The sequence below is a fragment of the Felis catus genome, chromosome D4, assembly GCF_018350175.1.
Source record: "Felis catus isolate Fca126 chromosome D4, F.catus_Fca126_mat1.0, whole genome shotgun sequence".
NCBI classification, from domain to species: Eukaryota; Metazoa; Chordata; class Mammalia; order Carnivora; family Felidae; genus Felis; species Felis catus.
The window spans coordinates 61,065,430-61,085,738 of NC_058380.1; the positions used below are offsets into that span (position 1 = coordinate 61,065,430).

At 45.8% G+C, this 20,309-nt stretch overlaps 1 protein-coding gene and 1 long non-coding RNA gene across 2 annotated transcripts in view; both read left to right on the forward strand.

Moving 5' to 3' along the window:
• Positions 1-8: 8 nt before the first annotated feature.
• Positions 9-11,298, forward strand: LOC109493868. The gene is made up of 2 exons (XR_002148340.3): positions 9-1,019; positions 10,591-11,298. It is a non-coding gene; the product is annotated as an uncharacterized LOC109493868 (long non-coding RNA).
• A 1,982-nt stretch (positions 11,299-13,280) lies between these two features.
• GALNT12 (polypeptide N-acetylgalactosaminyltransferase 12) overlaps positions 13,281-20,309 on the forward strand; it is a 38,096-nt gene continuing 31,067 nt past the window's right edge. The window contains exon 1 of the mRNA XM_011288676.3: positions 13,281-13,701. Coding sequence (XP_011286978.3) covers positions 13,337-13,701 — 365 coding nt within the window. The 5' untranslated portion in view covers positions 13,281-13,336. The remainder of the gene's footprint in view (positions 13,702-20,309) is intronic.

The following is a 20,309-nucleotide window of genomic DNA, read 5'->3' on the forward strand; positions in this document are numbered from 1 at the left end:
CCTTCCGCCCGCCGCCCGCGCGCCTACTGTGTGCCGGGCGCGCGCCGGGGGGGCGGGGCCGCGCGCCTACTGTGTGCCGGGCGCGCGCCGGGGTCCCGGCCGCGCGTCCTCGCCGCGTCGGGAAGGACGGCGAGTTCCCGGACCTCCGAGCGGCGTCCGAGCCCCGACTCCCGGGGCCGCCCCTGCCCGTGCGGCGCCCAGTGGCGGCCCTCTCCGGAGGCTCGGGGGACTTCCTGCCCCGTGCGGAGGTCGGAGCGGCTGCTGCAGACCACTCCTGGTGCGAGCTCGGAACCACGGGGTCTAGGTCCGCCGCCGCAGGGGGCCGGCCTGTGGCGCGCCGCCGCCCCCTACTCCACCAGCGCCTGGTGCTACACGGCCGCTTCCTGAAGAGTTGTTGGCTGGAGCGAGGGGCGGATGGATCCATTCTGTTTCTTCTGCACCGCGCGGAACGTCCTGCGGGGCCTTGAGAGCGGGTCCTTGAGAGCGGGTCCTTGAGAGCGGGTCCCTACCTGGGAGTTAAGGCTACCAGCGCCTCCTGTCCCTCATCTGTTTTCATCAGTGATTCTTGAATCTGCACCAGCTGGGACGTTGTCACAAACGCAAATTCCCTGAACCCACTCCAGACCTACCGGATCAGAAATTCTGTGTGTGGGTCCAGACACCTGTATTTTAATAAGCCCTCCAGGTGATTCTGGTGCACCCTAAATTTCGAGACCCACGTGTGGTCCTCACAGCATCCTGTCAGCCACCGGGGAGGCCTCAGATGACCACTCCAATTGACAGAGGACACAACAGAAGCTTAAAGGAGGTTGAGTGTTGCTAAAGGCCACACGATTGTCCTGGAGGAGAGCTGTGCTAGGACCAGCTCTTCTGACATCCAGCCCAATTTCCTGTTCTCAGCAAACATTTATGGAGTGCCAACTCTGCACTGTTCTAGGTACTGGAGAAGCTGGGGGAAACAAAATAAAATCCCTGCCTCTCCAGCTGACAGTGGACAAAGACAAGCTGTAAATACACAAGTAAGTAAATTGTATGTCTGTTGGTGATGAGTGCTACTAAAGCAGTAAATAGAGCATAACATAAATCCAAGTAAATAGGATAGAGGATGGGATGTTATTTTATAATAGGTGGGTAGAGAAGGTGTCAAGGAGAATGTGGCACTTGCACAGACCTGAAGGAATTGAAAAATAGAACCATGCTGACATTTGGGGAGAGTATGATGCAAGCAGAGGGGGAAAATGTTCTAGCAAGGGCAGTCCTGTTTGCAAATTGTTTTTGCTGCCTGCTTATCGTGATAACATCAACATTCGGATATGGGGTAATTGGTTTGCATAGACTGTGCGCTGTGGTCCAAAAACCTAGAAGCCGGCCAGGCATATAGTAGGTGCTCAGCACATGAGTGTTAAGGACTAAGTCTCATGTACATAGACTTGTAACACAGATCAAAACTTGATGAGGGCCTGAAGAAGGAATAAAAGTCATGGCATCGGAAGATCAGAGAAGACGGTAATACCCTTAGGATCTGGGCCAGCAGGGCTGGAAGAAAGTCTTCTAAGCACGATGTAAAGATGAGGCAAGATCTCCAAAGTACACAGGACTCAGATTGCCATGGGCTTCAGGGCCGGGATGGAGACTGGGATTTATTCTGTGAGTAATGGGGAGGCATGGAAAGTGACCAGGTGAGTTACAGGGCTAGAGCTAATCACTTAGGCCCAGTGTCTGAGGTGGTACACTCTCACTCGCTTCTAGATTTGGCCCCATTCACAACAGAGGTGAGGATAACTTCCTTTTGAAGGTTTGGTGTAGACATTTGTTTCTGTGGAAATCCTGAAAAATTGTACCCTTTTCTTATCCTATTTATCCGGGTACCTTTTTACTAACTAGTTGTTTCATTATGAAAGTAATATGCGTGATAAAAAATAAATGCCAACAGTACAAAAGGATATGAAAGGAAAAACCCCTTTCCCTCTTCTCCCACTGTCCTGGTCCTACCATAGGTAGGTAACCAATATTCACTTTTGTTTTTATCTTTCCAAAGATATTTCACACATATACAAACATGCAATATGTACATGTAGGCATTGATCAACCTTCTTGATTGCAAACTGTAGAAATTGAACCTCTAGATAGAAAGTAGAAAGAGGGTTTAATACAAAGTTCTTTTTGTAGTCACAGATCCTACAAGGGCCAGAAAACCAATCTTGGAGGCTCGACAACCAAGAAAAATGCCCCAGATCATTCCATGGCTGCACCCTATACCAGGATGGAGTCTAAACAGGCCTTTTTTTTTTTTTAAGTTGTTTGTTTATTTATTTTGAGAGAGAGAGAATCCCAGGCACACTCTGTGCTGACAGCTTGGGGCTCGATCCCACAAACCGTGAGATCATGACCTGAGCTAAAATCGAGTCAGACACTCAACCAACTGAGCCACCCGGGGGCCCTGACACAGGCCCCTTTTTGTATTACCAGCTTGAGAGCCAAAGTCTGAGATGAGAGCATGTAAATGGCTCATCCTGGGTCACATGTTTTGCCTGGCAAAAAGGGAGGCTGGGAAAGTGCCTTTCTGGCACTTTCAGTATGTATAGCAGGGGGTAGGCTCCAGTATACGTGCTCTAGAAGGTAGGAGACTCTCCAGAATAGGGAGGGGGGTTTAGATACTGGGAAGCCAAAAAACATAACAAATACCAACTACAAATATTCCCTCTAAGCGAATCCCTGCTGCTTACACCTGCTCTGTGTCTCCTACTCCGGGAAGAAATGCCCCCTTTTTCTTAGGGATCCTCCCTCTCCACTCTCAGTATGTATGATTCAGTGGTTAGCATAAGTCCAAGTCTGTCCTGATTGCTTTGGCCCAGGATTTTTTGCTAAAGCAGTTGGGAACAAGGCCCTCTGTGCTGAGGTGGTCAGCTGTCAGGATGTCCAGATGTTGTGAGCCGAACATGTACTTTCTCCGCCACCACTTGAAGACCACCTGCCTAAGCGTGAAGATACCACACAGGAAAGCAGAGATGAGTGATAGAAAGAGATGGGGTCAGAAAATCCTCACCGCCCCCCTTCATGCTTTTGTTAGGTTTGTTTTGAGCAGGGGTGTCCTCACCTGCAATCCCAGCCTTAACAAATGTAGATTTTACATTTTGAATAAATGAGTTCATACAGTGCAGGCTATTTCGAATCTTGCTTTTAAAAATTTTAACAAATGCTTGGGCATCTTTTCATGCAGGTGACTAGATCTCCTGAATCCTTTTTAGTGGTAGCATGTAACACCATTAAGCAGATGTGCCATAATTTATTTAATCAGTTTTTAATGATTCACAATTAGCTTGTTTCCAGTGTTCTGCTATTATAAAAAAAAATCTTGCGTGGAACAGTGGTTATAGCAGTCAGGGGCCCAGCAGGAGACAGATGGCACACTTGGCTGAAGAAATGAGGAACATTTACTAAAGGGCTAATTATAGAACTCTGGGCAGGGTTTACTAAGAACCACAAGAGCTGGTGCAGTACTCCAGAGCTGGTAACAACAGGGAGCCATTGTCACCCCAGGCCTGAAGGGGGAAGGGAGAGAGCAGTCACTGGAATTCTGCAAGAGAGAAAATGGAGAGATCTAGTTGATAGGAGTTAGGACCATTGGTAGAGGGACAGGGCCAGCCTAGTAGGGAGCAATCCCCTGAGGAATAAAATCCTCTGACCTCACCCTTCTTCTGTCCTCTAGTGCTAAACCCAACTGTTAGCCAGACGTTCAAGCCTCCTGCTATGGTCCCGACAGTCATCCTCCCAGGGATCAGGGCAAGGTTCTCTGGAAGGATGATCTGAGCAGTGTAGCTCCATCACCAACACAGACCTCATCCAGCCAACATTATTGAGCGCCTTCTGTGTGCCCGGCATTATGTGTATGATGGCATGTTGTAGATGATAGGGCCGGCCCCTGGATCCCAGGGGATCCCACATGATTGCAGAGAGGGTGGTCTATGAGCTTCATTGTCAGCTCAGAGGTAGGTATCACAGTCTGGTTGTATCACTGACAGCTTCATGGGAGAGCTTGGCCCCAAGTTGAGCAGAAAGACTGGGGGATATCCTGGTAGTGGAAGGAAAAGAGAGGGCACAGAGTGGAAAGAGGGAGCAGGGGGATTGGATTCCAGACACTGGTGCAGTAGATTAGAAAGGAGGTAAAGAGAGCCAGCAAGTAGAATCATCTCTGGAGGGTACTTGTTGGGGCCTGGGTGGCTCAGTTGGTTAAGTGTCCAACTTCGGCTCAGGTCATGATCTCACGGTTTGTGAGTTTGAGTCCCACATTGGGTTCTGCACTGACAGTGCAGAGCCTGGTTGGGATTCTCTCTTTCTCTCTCTGCCTGTGCCCCATTCTCACTCGTCCTCTCTTTCTGTCTGTCTGTCTCTCTCTCAAATAAATAAACATTAAAAAAAATAAAACGTACTCTTTTAAATGTCTAACCTGTTTTCCCTAATATGATAATAATGTTTGTTGAAAAGAATTCCAGTGTTGTGCAAACATAGAATGTGAGTTCCTTTGAGATCAATGATAGGTAGGTGGTAGGTAATCAATAAGTATTTGTTGAAAAACATGAATAAATTGAGTGAAAAGTAAAGGCCCACAGAATCTCACTCACCAGAAATAAATATAATAGTTAATAGTTTGGTGGATATTTTCTTAAGAGTTTTTTTCTTTGTGTATGTTAACAAATTTTACCAAAATAGGATTATACTGTCTATATAGCTCTACAACTTGCTTTTCTTGACTTAATGATGCATCTTAAGCACATTTGTATGTTAAACACCTAGAATTAGTGTCACTCTTGTTAATGATACTGTGGTATGTTAGTGTATGAATGTACAATACTTTATAATCTCCTATTAGTGGACATTTAGGTTATTAACAACTTTCTGCTTTTATACACAATATTGCAGTAGGCTTCCTTAGCACATCTCTTGAGGACGTGTGAATCTATTTCTGTTGATGTGACATTGAAGAATCAAAAGGATATGAGAATTAATATTTCTTTTTTTTTTATTAAATTTTTTTTTCAACGTTTATTTATTTTTGGGACCGAGAGAGACAGAGCATGAACGGGGGAGGGGCAGAGAGAGAGGGAGACACAGAATCGGAAACAGGCTCCAGGCTCTGAGCCATCAGCCCAGAGCCTGACGCGGGGCTCGAACTCACGGACCGCGAGATCGTGACCTGGCTGAAGTCGGACACTTAACCGACTGCGCCACCCAGGTGCCCCGAGAATTAATATTTCTAATAAATGTTGCCTAATTGCTTTCCAAAAGGTTATGCCAGTTTGCATTCTTAGCAACAGTGGATAATAGTACCTGTTTATTCACATCCTTGCCAATGCTGGAATTAATAACCTTTTAAATCTTTGCTAATCTGAGAGGTGAAAAAATAATTCAGAGTAAGTTTAATTTGCATGCATTTTAAATAGAGAAATTGAACACATTTTGATATGTTTATAGATCATTTGTATTTCTTTATTGGGGGAATGGTCTATTCAAATCTTTCAGCCATTTTCATTTCTGTTCTTTTATTTCCCTGTTGATTCACATACCGGGTAAATGTCATCTGCAAATATCTCTTTCTGATTTGTCTTTTGACTTTTGAGTTTATATTATTTTGGACCTTACTGAATATTAAAAATTTTATGTGGTCAACTTTATAAATCTTTTCTATAATGGTCTCTTGGCTCTTTCATCCAATACTTTTATTGCTGGATTTTTATTATTAACTTTTACTTTTACATCTTTACATCATTTGGCATTTATTTTGGTATAAGGTGTGAGTTTGGGATTCAACTTTATTTTTTTCCGAATGGCTATCAAGTTGCCTCAGTCATTGACTGAGTCAGCCGTCTTTTTTCCACTAATGTTTGAAATTCCACATCTACCATATACCAAGTTAAACTCTCAAAGGGGTGTAATGACCCCTACGAAGGGAGTTAATACAACAAATTGAAAGTGCCTTCTAGAGAGATCTGTTTGTTGGTTGAACAGCTGATGAAACGAAATGGTGTGGTCAAAGAACAAATAAGCTCCCCAAACAAACAACAAACCCAAGGAAAGAACAAGGTACTCAACTTGGGAAGTGGTGTAAAAAGAATTAAGGTCCCAGCTGGATTTGCTCTCTATGGGTGCATCATCAGTAACATTTGTAAAGGGCTTACTCTGGGCAGGGGCCATTCCTACTGCTTTATCTCTGCTAACAGGCTGTTGTATTTCTGATAGCTCCCAGGTGGTACCAATGCTGCTGGTCTGAGTAGCACACTTTGAGTAGCAAGGTGCTGGACACCTTCCATTTGCCCTTGCAGAAACTCTTCCCACCCTGCTTTGAGCCTGGGGTGGCTGTGTGGACTATATCACTCGATCCTCCCAAAAACCCCACTTAGGAGGTACTATTATAATCATCACCATTTTATAGATGAGCAAATTGAGTCAAGAGAGGTTAAGTAACTTGCCTAAGGCCACCCAGCAGTCTGTGATGGGGCTGAGGTGTGAGCTCAGGCAAGTGGGCTCCAAGGTTGTGCTCGTACGCATTAAACTAAGCTGCCTTTTGGCCTCACAGCAGTCTGCCAGTGAATTGTGTGGTGGGAAATCCTGAATTAGGAGTCAAGACACCTGGACTCAGACCGTCACTCTACACTTTCATGTCATTTGACTCTGAATAAATCACCTCGCCTCTCTCTGAGCCTTAAATTTCCTCATCTGTCTACCTTGCAATGTTGTCATGAGAGTGGAAGGAGATGGTACATGAAAAGTAAAGTCTAGTAGTTCATGGCACATATAAATGCTCAATAAATGACAGCCCTTACCATTATCTGGGGCTTGAACCCATGTTTTGTAGAGCCATCCTTCTTTTCTCGGCAGCTGAGCCTGTATCAGGAAGCATTCCAATCTTGTAAACTGATCTGAGACAGTATGAGTTGTAACCCGTGTCTGTTTTCTAATCTGACCGCAGATCTTAATTGTGTTGAACATCCAGACAGAGGCCAAAAGGCGCAGCTCCAGGCCTTTCTCTCACACCTGCCTTCTAGTACCAACCAGCAGACTGTTCTGTGGGTGGAGTCACCTCCCACCAGTCTGGTGTCTCAGCAGGTTGTCTTGTGTGGGAGCTGCTTGGCATGGTTCACTCCAAACCCATGCCCCTCCTGGAGTCCCGGGGAAGATGTTCATGGAAGGCCCCTTTCCTCCAGGGAGGCTGTGAGTCAACAAGGATGGAAGGTTAAATTCCACCTGTATCGGAGACACCAACTTGTTCGAGGCTCTTTCCGTACTCTGTGCCTCAAGCTCCCCGTCTTTAAAATGAGAGAATCAGGCCACATTTATGCCTCTTAACTTTTTTGGTTGTGGTCCCCTTGACAATAGAGAATATTTGATAAAAAAAACTTTGGACCAGCTTCCCAGATGTTAAAAAAAAAAAAAAAATACAGCTTACTCACTCTGTCCTTCTATGGGAGATACAAAACTATTCATTTCCCCAAATTTCCCTCCCAGCAGAGGGAGCTCCACATTAACCTAAAATATGGTTTCAAATCTCTGATACCACTTTTACCATTCAGGTATCCATGTAAACATTACTTCCTCAGAGAAGCCTTCCTAAAACCCTCAACTAAACCAGGTTTTAGTGCCCTGTAATTCTTCAAAACACTTAACCACAACTCTAGTAAGATACTTTTTTTTTTAATTTTTTTTTATTTTTAATTTTTTTTCTTCTTAACGCCTATTCATTATTGAGAGACAGAGAGAGACAGAGCATGAACATGGGAGGAGCAGAGAGAGGAGGAGACACAGACTCCGAAGCAGGCTCCAGGCTCTGAGCTGTCAGCACAGAGCCTTGCATGGGGCTCAAACCCACGAACTGTGAGATCATGACCTGAGCCAAAGTCGGACGCTTAACCGACTGAGCCACCCAGGCACCCCGTAAGATACCTTTTTAATATTTGCACTCTATTCCATTGCACTCTAAGCACCATGATGTTGAAAATATGCCTTGTGGCAAAGAGTTTCTCCTTGATCAAACCCTAGCCAGGCTCCTCTGAGCCCACTTCTCAACCAAGCCTTAACTTTGGCCTATGAAGGTGACGGACTGAAGACAGATAATTTTATATATCTACCTCCCTTCATATTAAAAATGTAAACATTAACAGAGTTTTTAACAGCTCAAGGCTGCACTCTCAAGATGACCCTAGTACCCCCCTGCTTAAGTATCTGCCTCAGAAAACTCAAGGCTGTCCAAAGAATTTACTATTTGTCATAGCTGATACCTGTCAGTCCCTGACCACCCTTTCTTAGAGAACTTACTAAGAAGGGCTTGCAGTTATAAATCCTTTCTCTGTCTCTGTGAGATGTATGTGTATCTCCTACAATTCAAGAGTGTCTTTCTCAAGGACTGAAAGCCATTCCTTTACAGTGTAATCAGGAAGGATAGGGCCTCTGTCTCTGTGTGAGAATAGAATCCTAACTTTGATATTTGCCAGCCACAGACACAGCTGGCATTATCAGCATTTATGCTGATTACTCCTTTGTCATTTTTCACTTCCCTGACCCTATTTAAAATGCCCAGTCATTCTGTGCAAATCAAAGTTGAATCCATTCATGCTGGGCCCTCTTTCCTATTGGGATAACATGCTACTGCTTAAAATCTGTCATTACCGCTTTAAGTAGTGTCTAGTTTTGTTTCTCTTTGACACTTGATCGTTACAGTGTGCCTGGACTCTAGCATGGTGCCTGGCACTATAGTCGATGCTCAGTAAATGTTTCCTGAATTAAAAAACTTGGCTAAAACCATCCATTTGTTCTAGTTATCTATCGCCGAGTAACAAACCATCCCCAAACTTAATGGTGTGAAACAACAACCGTCTTATCGTGCTCCTGAATTCTGTGGGTCAAGAATTTGAAAAGGGCACCTCTCTTCTCCATTCCGTGACATCTGAGGCCACAGATGAAGTGACCTGAGTGGTTAGCATCCTGGAACCACTTCCAAGATGGCTTCTTCACTCACCTGCCTTATGCCTGGGCTGTCTGGGCCAGCGGAAGTTTGGGTGCAGCCGGCACTGTTGGCTAGATTGTCCACCTGGGGCTTCTCCAGCATGACAACACCAAGATAGGGATTTCTTCCCTGGCAGCTCAAGCTGCACGAACAGTGATCCTATGAACAAGGTGGAAGCTTCACAGCTGGCTTCTCGCTCCTAGCCAGTGAAGTCAAGGAGCTTCACTTCTACCATAATCTAATAGTTGAAGCAGTTACAAGTCTGCCCTGATTCAAGGCAAGGGAGTGTTGAATAATTTGCAGCCTTGTTTTAAAACCACCACACTATCAGAGCCAGATGTGGGAGGAATTCTTGTGCAATTAATTCTGTTATCACTCAGGATTAGATTTGGCTGCATAGGACAACACACACACACACACACACACACACACACACACACACACACACACAGAAACAGTGGCATAAACAATATAGAAGTTGATTTCTCCCTCACATAAGCAAAGCCTGGAAGGAGGTTGTCAGGACTGGTTCAGTGTTCACAGTGTTAGGGTTCCTTCTGCCACGTTGTTTAACCACTCTGAGTGGTTTTACCGCATGACTCGAGGTGGTTGCTTGAGCTCTGGTCTTCATAGCCACAATCCAGCGAGCAGGAAGAAGCAAGGGTAAGGGAGTTTCATTTAGGGAGATTACTCAGAAGCGCCATCTGACAATACCACTTATCACCCATTGGCTACACTCTCAGTCATATGGCCATGCCTGGCTGCAAAGGAGGCTGGGAATTCTCGTCTTTATTTTGGAAGACCATGGGCCCAGAGAAACAAGCAAACGACTCAGGGGTTCCATTGTTCAGAAAGGAGAGGAGAATGCATATTGGCAGACATCCACAGGTTTCTGCCACACCTTTTTAGTCCATTTTATTTCCTGTTCTGCCACTGACCTGCTGTGGGCTTGGACAACACACTTTCTTTGGTGTTGTTACCAGTTCGTCTGGTAATTAGGGAGGAGGGTGCTGTAGTCTCAGAAGGCAGCTCAAAGCATTCGGCAGATAAAAGTGTCAATGCTCTGGTTTTAGGGAAGAGAACTGGAGCCTCAGTCAGCCTCTTTTTCCTTTCCTGGGTGGTCTCCCACGGTTTCTGGGAGCCAGATTTTTGAAAATTCCCATATTAGAAGTTTTCAAGGACACTGAGGCCCTTCCAGGAACAAGGCCTGAAGAATTCGTGTTTGTCACATTATGGGAGTAACTCCTCCCTGCACTTAACCAGGTTATACCTTCCATCAGACACCTCCCCAGAAAGTTCAAAGAGATGCCTACAGAAGTGAGTGTGAGATACAAAGCCAGCCATTAACTGAGCACTTTCTGTGTGTCTGACTCTATGCCAAGTTCTGCGATCATGAAGTGACCACAGCTCATACTCTAAGTCCCTTACATTCTTTTTGTTACAAGGCTAGGGGTAAATTAAACACGACCCAATGTACTAAGCATTGTAACAAAGTATGAGGGTGTTAACAGATTGAATCGAGTCCCTCAACAAGATATGTTGAAGTCCTAATCCTTGGTACCTATGAATATGACCTTATTTGGTCTTGACAGACATAATCAAGATGAGGTCATCAGAGTGAGCCCAGATCCGATGTGACTGGTGCCCTTAGAAGAAGAGTAGAAGAGACAGAGACAGACACACATCAGAAGAATGACAATGGAGGCAGAGGTTGAAGCAATGTATGGATCAGCCAAGCAATGCCAAGGATTTCAAGCAACACCAGAAACTGAGAGAAATGTATGGAATGGGTTCTCCCTAGAGCGTTCAGAGAAAGCATGGCCTTGCTGATGGGACTAATTGATTTTGGGCTTCTAGCCTCCAGAATGGAGAGGGAATACATTTCTGTTGTTTTCAGCCACCCAGATTGTGGTACTTTGTTATGGCAGCCCTAGGAAACTAATAGAGATGGTCAATTTGATGTGTCAGCTTAGTTGGGTTTTAATCCCAAGTTAGTCACTCAAACACTAACTTAGAAGTTGCCATGAAAATATTTTGTAAATATAATTAACGTCTACAATCAGTTGACTTTAACTAATGGAGATCATGTAGGTGGGCCTGATTCAATCAGTTGAAAGGCCTTAAGAGCAGAACTGAGGTTGCCTTGCAAAAGAAGAAATTCTGCCTGTGGACTGCAGCTTCAGCTCACGTCAGAGAGTTTCAACCTTCCCTCCTGATGGCCTGCCCTACAGATTTGGGACTTGCTTAACCAGCCCCTGCAGTTGTGTAAGCCAATTCCTTGCAATAAATCTCTTACTATATCCCCTCCTGGTTCTGTTTCTCTGGTGGAACCCTGACTAATAACAAAAGGGTGATGCAATCATGAAACGCATTTGTCTAAAAGGCTGTGGAGTTGCTGGAGGCTTCACAGAAAACGTGGCTTTTGGCAGGGCCTTGAAATGTAGATAGGAGTTTGCCAGGTGGGGAAGGGCATTTCAAGCTGGGAGAACAGCATGTGTTACAAAGGTGTGGGATGGTGGAGTGCCTGGGTGGCTCAGTCAGTTGAGCCTCCAACTTCGGCTCAGGTCATGATCTCGCGGTCTGAGTTCAAGCCCCGTGTTGGGCTCTATGCTGACAGCTCGGAGCCTGGAGCCTGCTTCAGATTCCTGTGTCTCCCTCTCTCTCTGCCCCTCCCCCGCTCACGCTCTGTTTCTCTCTCTGTCAAAAATAAATAAATATTAAAAAAAAATTTACAAAGGTGTGGAATGGTGAAGGCCCTCTCCCTCAGTGGCATGGAGACAGGCCTTGCATTTCAGCATTTGTACTGGAGGCCAGGGGTATTCCTATTTTTTATTCCTCTTCGTTCTTTTTATTTATTTTTTTATGATTTTAATTGAGATAGAACTTTCATAAGTCAAATGCATATTTATGACTTTTGTAATAAATTTTTTATTTTAGAGAGAGCACGAGCTGGGGAGAGGGGCAGAGGAGGGAGAGAGAGAGAACCTCAAGCAGACTCCATGCTTATTGTGGAGCCCAGGGCTCCATCCCACGCCTCTGGGATCATGACCTAAGCCTAAGTCAAGAGTCAGAGGCTCAAAGGACTGAGCCATCCACGTGCCCAGATGACTCTGGGGCATGTATATATGTGTGTATATATATATATGTATATATGTATATATATATATATATTGCATATATGTTGCATATATATTGCATATATATATTGCATATATATATATTGCATATATATATATGCATATATATATATTGCATATATATATATTGCATATATATATTGCATATATATATATTGCATATATATATTGCATATATATATATATATATATATATATATATCTCCATGTAATCACCACCAAAATCTAGCCATGAATCAGGGCAGGGATTAGGGTGAGTGAGGCCTGTGAGGTGAGCTGTGCAAACACAGGGTCAGGTTCTGTCTGCTTTATTTAAAATTTTGATGTTTTGTTCATCGTGGATTTTTTGCTTTCATTTTGATTTTCAAAAGTATTTTTTATTTTTGATTGCTGATTCTTTTTGGCCCAACCTATAATTTCTTGCCTTGGAGAGAGCCAAGACTCACTCTAGTCTTGACCCTGTTAAATATTTTCAGCACCCAAGTGGCTCCTTCATTTCTTCAGTCCCCTCAAAGGAAACCTCTGGCCAAGGGCAGGGGGTATTTAACAGGAACAGATGACCTGGGATGTGTGCGATCATATTATGGGTGCCTATGCATGTGTTTCTCTGAGGGGTTCATTCCTTTGATCATTGGAGGCCTTTGTAAAGTTAGGAATAAAACAAAGATAGACTAACAGGGAACCAGGGGAAAGTTTGCTATTCACCGAATCTAAACAGTATTATGTCTTTGGTTGGGCCTGCAGGCCTCAGTGACACAGAATCACTGTGCCTTAGTCCCATCATCTGTCAAATGGAGTTGATAATCCTACTACCCCTGTGACTGGACTGCGTAAGGGCCAGATGAGATAAGGTCAGTAAAATTCGTAGCACCCTGCAGAGTGCATTCAGCCAACATTTACTGAGCGCTTATGAAGTGCTAGGTGAGGGTTTTACGTGAGCTGAGGGTTTTACGACCGTCACCTTTTTCCTAATGCTTACAGCCCAACGAGGAAGGTGGTGTGAGTCTAGGCCTGTCCGCGGGGGGGACAGAGTGAAGACCAGCCACCCTCCACCGCGCGGGCTGGGCTGAAAGGGGGCGGCGCGCAGGTGGGGCGGGCCGGGGGCGGGGCGGGGCGGCGCGGCGCCGCGGTTCCGGGATCCGGGTCCGGGTCTGCGCCGCCGCTCCCGGCGAGCGGAGCGCTGGCCCCAGCTGGCGGGCGCATGTGGGGGCGCGCAGCGCGGAGGCGCTGCCCGCTGGGGCTGCGGCGCGGCCGGAAGGCGCTGCTGGCTCTGCTGGCGCTGCTGGCGCTGGCCGGGCTGGGCTCCGTGCTACGGGCGCGGCGCGGGGCCAGGGCGGCCGAGCCGGGACCCCCGCGCACCCCACGCCCGGGGCGGCGCGACCCGGTCCTGCCGCGGCCGCCGGTGCCCAGCGACGCTCTGGGCGCGCGGGGCGAGGCGGTGCGGCTGCAGCTGCAGGGCGAGGAGCTGCGGCTGCAAGAGGAGAGCGTGCGGGTGCACCAGATCAACATCTACCTTAGCGACCGCATCTCGCTGCACCGCCGCCTGCCCGAGCGCTGGAACCCGCTGTGAGTCCGCAGGTGGCGGGGGGGGAACACTGCCCGCGGAGTCCCCGGGCCTCAGTTTAGGCGTCTGTGAAGTGGCGGGGTGGAAATGGGGTGTCGAAATAACCTGGGGATCGCGCGTCTTATTCTTTCTCGGAAAGTGGGCAGTGGAAGGGGTCATCTGGGTTGGGGCGACGCAAGAAAGTTTAAAAAAAGAGAAAATAGAATAATCTCAGAAATTGACGAATCTCTTACTGGGCGGTCTCTCCCCCCTAAGAAGGTCTGTCATTCGGCTCTGAAAAAGTGGGGGAGGGTCAGGGCTAAGCAGACAAGTGTGAGACCCCCCTTGGGTGCTCTTCCTGGTTTCACAGCACCTTCCCCCCCACCCCAGTCCAGCCCTGCCTGCATGTCCCTTCTTTGGTGAAACTAAGGACCCCTAGGGTTTGAGATCGTCTCCCCATTCACTTATCAGTGTGTGTCAGGCCCATGAATGAACCAGGAGGGGAGGGCGCCCCAGCAGGAGTGGTGAAAGGTCGCTGGAAGGCCAAGTCTTAAGCTTCCCTCTCATTGGGAGCTGGATTCCTGAGCTTTAGGCAAAGGAGGGCAGGAAGGAGGCGCTGGTGGGAAGGGCTCCTTCTGGCTGCGATGCAGCTCAGCTCACTCCTGTGGGTGGTGCAGGCCCCGAGCTTGTGCAGTGCAGTCGGAGGCCTAATTCCTGCCTGAGCTGCTGGCCCGGTGGGTTGTGCCCACTGCCTAGGTGAGAAGGGAGCAAGCTGGCAGAAGGTCAGACCTCCTGGCCTTCTCTCTCCTTTCCTCCATCGGTGGGGATCTTCTAGGTCCCCACTTGAGCCCTGTTCTTAAAGACTTGGAGGAAAAGAGGGCTCAGAGAGGGGGTCCCGAGAGGAGCCAGTGGAGCAGCCTGTGTGAGCACCAGGCACCTGCCACCCTTTCCTGCTCCCCTGAATTCCTGCCTTGGAGGTGTGGCAAAGATCTCAGGTGTCAGGACAAGTGACTCACCCCACAGCTGGAAAGTGGGGGATGTGACCCTCATGGCCTCTTTAGCATTGTGCTAATTTCAGGATTTGGGGATCCGTGAATCCTTGGCCAGAGAAAGCATGAGTGCCTGCTCCAGGAGTTGCTACCCCCCTCCCCCCGGACCTTGGCAGAATTGGGAGGGACTCACACTTCACTGTCTTCCCTATTTTCCGGTATCTGTTCGTGTCTAGCCTCATGCTTTCCCCTGAGGCATCTTCACTGTTAATCTTTTTGAGTAGAACTTTGTTAGTGTTGGTAGCAGTTCCCCCCACTTTCCCTATCTGCAAAATAAGGAATGCATAGAAATAACACCACCTAGGAATTAATAAAACATTGAACACACTGTGTACTCAATTCTTATTAGTTTTTCTTCCCTTCCCTGTTGCCAACAATGTCCTCAGGAGGTTGTTTTTAAGAGGCATGCAGGGATTGGTTGTAAAGTTATTTTTTTTTTCCGGGTTCCAACTTCCTTTATTGTCCCAGGTTGAGAAATCTCTTTCAAACACTGGATGACCTGTGGGGCTTATGGTATCCTTGTCTCCATGGTGACAGAGCTGCCCTGTGTCCTATCAGGATTTGCTTATAGATCCTGCTGTTGCATTGACTCTGGGAAGTTAATACAAGCCCAGCGTGATAAGGAGTGTGAATGCCTCCTGCCTTTAATTCCTGCAGCAAGGCCTATTGGATTATTCTTGTCTAGCTGGAGAGAAAGGTGAGCTTGATCTGTGTTAGACTCAGCCAGGGAGGCCTGGAGGCATAACTTCTGCCCTCCAGGTCAGGGTCTTTGATGGAGACTCACTTTTACTATAGTTCATAGAAAGGTGAGGACCTAATCAGGGTCTTGAGTTTTAGCCTGAGAAACCAGAATAGCAGAATATAAATTTACAGTTGGAGTCAGGGTGGGTGTGGGGGAGTCCCTTGAGACTTTAACTGATAAGCAGAGGGGTGGTTAAGATCCTTGAATGTCACTGAGGGAGAGGCCGAGTGAGCATCCTGTCTAACAGAGGCAAAGCCGTGCCCCCAAGGTAACATGCAGATCTGGGGCAGAGCTTATCTAGAACCCAGATTTTTTTTTAAGTTTTTTATCTATTTTGAGGAAGAGGGCACAAGTGGGAGAGGGTCAGAGAGAGAGGAAGAGAGGGAATCCCAAGCAGGCCCCACACTGTCAGCACAGAGCCGGACCTAGGGCTCGAACCCACAAACTGTGAGATCATAGCCTGAGCCAAAATCAATAGCTGGATGTTTGACTGAGCCACCCAGGCGCCCCTAGAGTCCAGATCTTTTATTCCCTCCTCCCTTTTGGGGTGCAGACAATTATTTATCTATTTATTTTAATTATAAAAGCAATACATGTTCACTCTAGAAATTTTAGCGTGTACAGGGAACCAAAAAAAAAAAAAAAAAATCTTCCATAAACCTACAACCCCAGGAGAACCACTGCTAACATTTTGCTGCGTATCCTTTTGGACTTTTCCAGGTATAGAAATAGATTTTGAAAAATATGCCCATGGGTATGTGAACGAGAACATATTCAAACATGAGTATGTACATAGGCTCACACATGGTTGTGACTGAAATCTTTACACTACGTGGATGAAGCTGTTCCCATTGCAAGGAGTTGGGAACTACTAAGGGATCCGGCCTGGTTCTTCTTGGCGTCTGCAAGCCGTGATACTGCGTCTGCTCTCTTGGACAGGCCAAACCGCTAGAGACACTTCAGTGTTGGCTCTAAGTCTTTGAGACTTGGTGTAGACCCCAGCTCTTCTGTGAGTCTGGTAATTCATGTGCCAGTGGATTAGAACACAGCTTTATTTCTGTTAGTTATAGCACGGAATCGAGGAGGAGGAGGAGAAGGAGGAGAAGGAACAGGATGACCAGGAATCCTTACGTGGTGGGATAGTAAGGGCAGGGTTTGCAAAACTCACAAACACGGTCTCCTTTGAGCCGAGCAAGGAGGTGGAACTTTCACTCTGAGATGGCAGCAAGCCAAAGTGGGGAGCCAAGAAGCTGGATTTGTGGCATTGGGGAACTTTGAAACGTATTGATGCCAGGGACCTTCCCCAGAACAATTTACTAGAATTTCTGTAGGTAGCACCTAGGCTGAGGCTGATGTACACTTACGGCTGAAAGCTACTGTCTTAGGGCCTGTGGGTTTTTTACTCAGAAGATGAAAAGTGAGTGCTTTTGAGCAAGGGGGGAGAATGCCAGAATTAGACAAAGTGGGGATTCAAAACAGGTCAGGTGCCAGTGAAACCAGTGATGACATCACAGTCAGTTGTAAGGTGTGTCACGAGCGATGGTTGCTAATGTTGTACGAATATTGGCAAAGAGTTTTAGTTTTATAGACCAGAGAAGTGTTGAGGTAATCACTATAATGCCATTCTCATTTATAGTCTGACCTATTGAGCAGGAGGAAAAGGTGGAGTGACGGTGCCCTTGGGGCTGTGCATTTCCACATTTCCATGGTACATGGACGGGGATGTCACCTGTGAACATCAGCCGTTCTCTGCTGTAGCTGAAGAATTTTGAGCTGCTGATTAGGCAACAATACATAGGTGTTCCGTGAACGCTTGCTCTGGTTTTAGCCTTATTAGTGCTATAATTGCAGATGTGTGTCTGAGTTCAGGGATCAGGACTTGGGTGCTGGGATGGTGAAGAGTTTCAGAATCGCTCAAAATAGGCAGTTCAGCTAAAGAGAGTGTGCTTGATGGGGTTGGCAGGAGGGAGTTGGTTAAGAGTTCTCTTTTTGCAGAGCGGTAGCCTGCTTGACCGTTCTCATAACAACATCGTCTTTGGAACAGCATCACGCGTAGTGTGGAGATTAGGCTAACGTTTCTTTGCTTCCCCAACAAAGTTGTAAACTGCAGGTTATTCCGCTAATTTTTACCAGACCCATCTTGTGCTTGTCAGAGTAACATCCTTTCTTTGAATCGGTGCTTTAAGTCTGGAGAACGTGTTCAGTTTTAGTTAGTATCTTCATGATACCTTTTTCCATCCTTTTACTGTCGTTGATTCTATGTCCTAATGTTGTAGGCCTGTCTCTAAGAAGCGTGTTGCTGCATTTTGTGTGGTCATTAAGGAGAAAATCCAGACTGACGGTCTTTTTATTGGACATTTATGTCCTCATATATTTCGTGTGCTTACAGGATACTTAAGGCTTGATTATTTTGATCATGCCATCTTATTTTATGCTTTCTAATTGTTTTTCTTTTCCTGTGCTGTTTTCCTTTTTTTTTTCTTTTAACACTATTCTTTGAGTTGATAGAAGTTTTTTCTCTACCCTTCTCATTCCACTTTTTCTTCTCTGCTAATTTGGCAGTTATACTGTTTATTTCTTTTATTATTATTATTTTACATTTATTTATTTTTGAGAGACAGAGTGAGACAGCACAAGTGGAGGAGGGGCAGAGAGAGAAAGAGACAGAATCTGAAGCAGGCTACAGGCTCTGAGCAAGCATTCAGCACAGAGCCCGATGCGGGGCTTAAACCCACGAATGGTGAGATCATGACCTGAGCTGACCAGTTAAGTTGGACACTTAACTGACTCAGTCACCCGGGTGCCTCAGTTACACTGTTTATTTCTAATCTTTGGTGGTAAACTTGAAAGTACATATTCAGCTCAGCAGGGTCTAAAGTCTTTGGTGATCTAAAGTCACTGCTGTGAGATGTCTATACTGAGTTAAATTTGCCTGTCATTCTTATTTCTTTGTCATTTATATGAGGGCCTCTTTTATTTATTTAAGCATGTTAAGCATACTTATTTTATGCTTTGTGTCTGATAGCTCTAATATCGAGATTTGTATTTTCATGTTGTTCCTGGACCCTGAGGACTTTATTTCCTTTTCTATAAGCTGAGCCATGCATTTAAAAGAGTTTTTTTTAAGGGCGCCTGGGTGGCTCAGTTGGTTGAGCAGCTGACTCTTGGTTTCGGCTCAGGTCATAATCCCTGGATTGTGGGATCGAGTCCCACATTGGGCTCTGTGCTCAGCATGGAGCCTGCTTAAGATAATCAATCTCTCTCTCTCTCTCTCTCTCCCTCTCTCCCTCTCCCTCTCCTTCTCCCTCTCCCTCTCTCCCTCTCTCCTTCTACCCCTCTCCCCTACTCGTGTGCTCTCCCTCTGGCTTTCTCATAATGAATAAATAAATAAACAAGATTTTTAAGAAGTATTTTATCAAAAATTTTTTCCAACAGGGTTTCCCCAGACATTTTAATCTTCCATATTGTCCAGAGTGGAAGTCTTACATTCACTTAAAAAAAAAACAACAAAAAAACACAAAACCTATTTCCTCTATTAGTCATCGTTCATTTGGTTGAAAATAACTGTAAACCCAGTGCAAAATGCGAACTGACTTGAATATAAAAGAAAATATATTGGCTTCTATCACAGGAAAGTCTGGGTTTGGGACTAGGTTCAGATTATTCTAGGCCCTGGATTCAGGGACTCAACTGGTGTCATTAGGCAAAAAATGTTCATTGATTAGGCCTGGGGCATGTGACCTTCCCGGAGGGGTGTGTGTATACACACGTGTGTGCGCATGTGTGTGTGTTCAGCCTTGCGCAGACCACATGGCCTGCGAGTCTGGGAGACATGGTTCATGAAAGGGAACTCAAAGTGCAGGAATGTGAAGAAAGGAGAAAGGATTCTGGGCAGGCAGAACCCACCAAGGTACACTGTGACCTCCTTGGCCTGTTCTGCAACAGGTATGGATTTTCATTTTTTCAAAAGACTTTTATGTGTAACCGGAATATAAAGATAAAGGAAGACGAGGAGGCATTTACTGCACCCATTCATTCGCATCTGTATAATACGTAATTGTATGTTATGCTAGCAGAGTTTATGGAAGTCCCTGCCCAACTGGGTTGCTGGGAAGGGAAAGTGGAATAATGCTTGTAAAATGCTTAGCCCACCACCTATCATGTAGTCAGCGCTCAATACATGTTATTATTATTACCAGGTACAGTACAAGGCATGAAGAAAATACAGCAAAAACCACAATTCACCCCCTGCCCTTACAAGACACGTGGATTATACCAGAATGTTAAAGAAAGGATGGCTTGCTATGATTTAGCAGTGAATTTGACTCTGAGCTTCCTTTTGTCCCCTAGGCAAAAGTGGAACCCTGAGGCATGGATGCATAGCTGTTCTTGTCTTATTAAAGGATGCTCTGCTTTTGGTTGGAAGGAGAATGAGAAATGCCACATAATTCTTTTCTATCCCTTCATAGCACCTGGGATGGGGAAGGGCACATAGAGGTTTTCAATAATTTTTTTTTTTGGTTAATTGACTTAAAATGAAAAATTGGAGAACTGAAGGAAAGACTTAGTTAATTCACAGTTCTAGAAGGCTAGAACTGTACATTTATAAAAGTCATTCAAATTGCTTTGATCATGCAATGAAAGAAAATTGCATATTTTTTTCAGCAGTATTTGTTTTGCAATCTGAACTTTTGGAACCTTGCTTTGAAAAAAAAGGGAAAAGGGAAAGTGTTTTTCCTGGAAACAAACTTCTAGAAGGATATATTGAACATTCACGAAGGACGATGCCTGTAAGGTATGTTTAAAGAAAGGAGGAGAAACTATACCAGGCCAAGAAAAA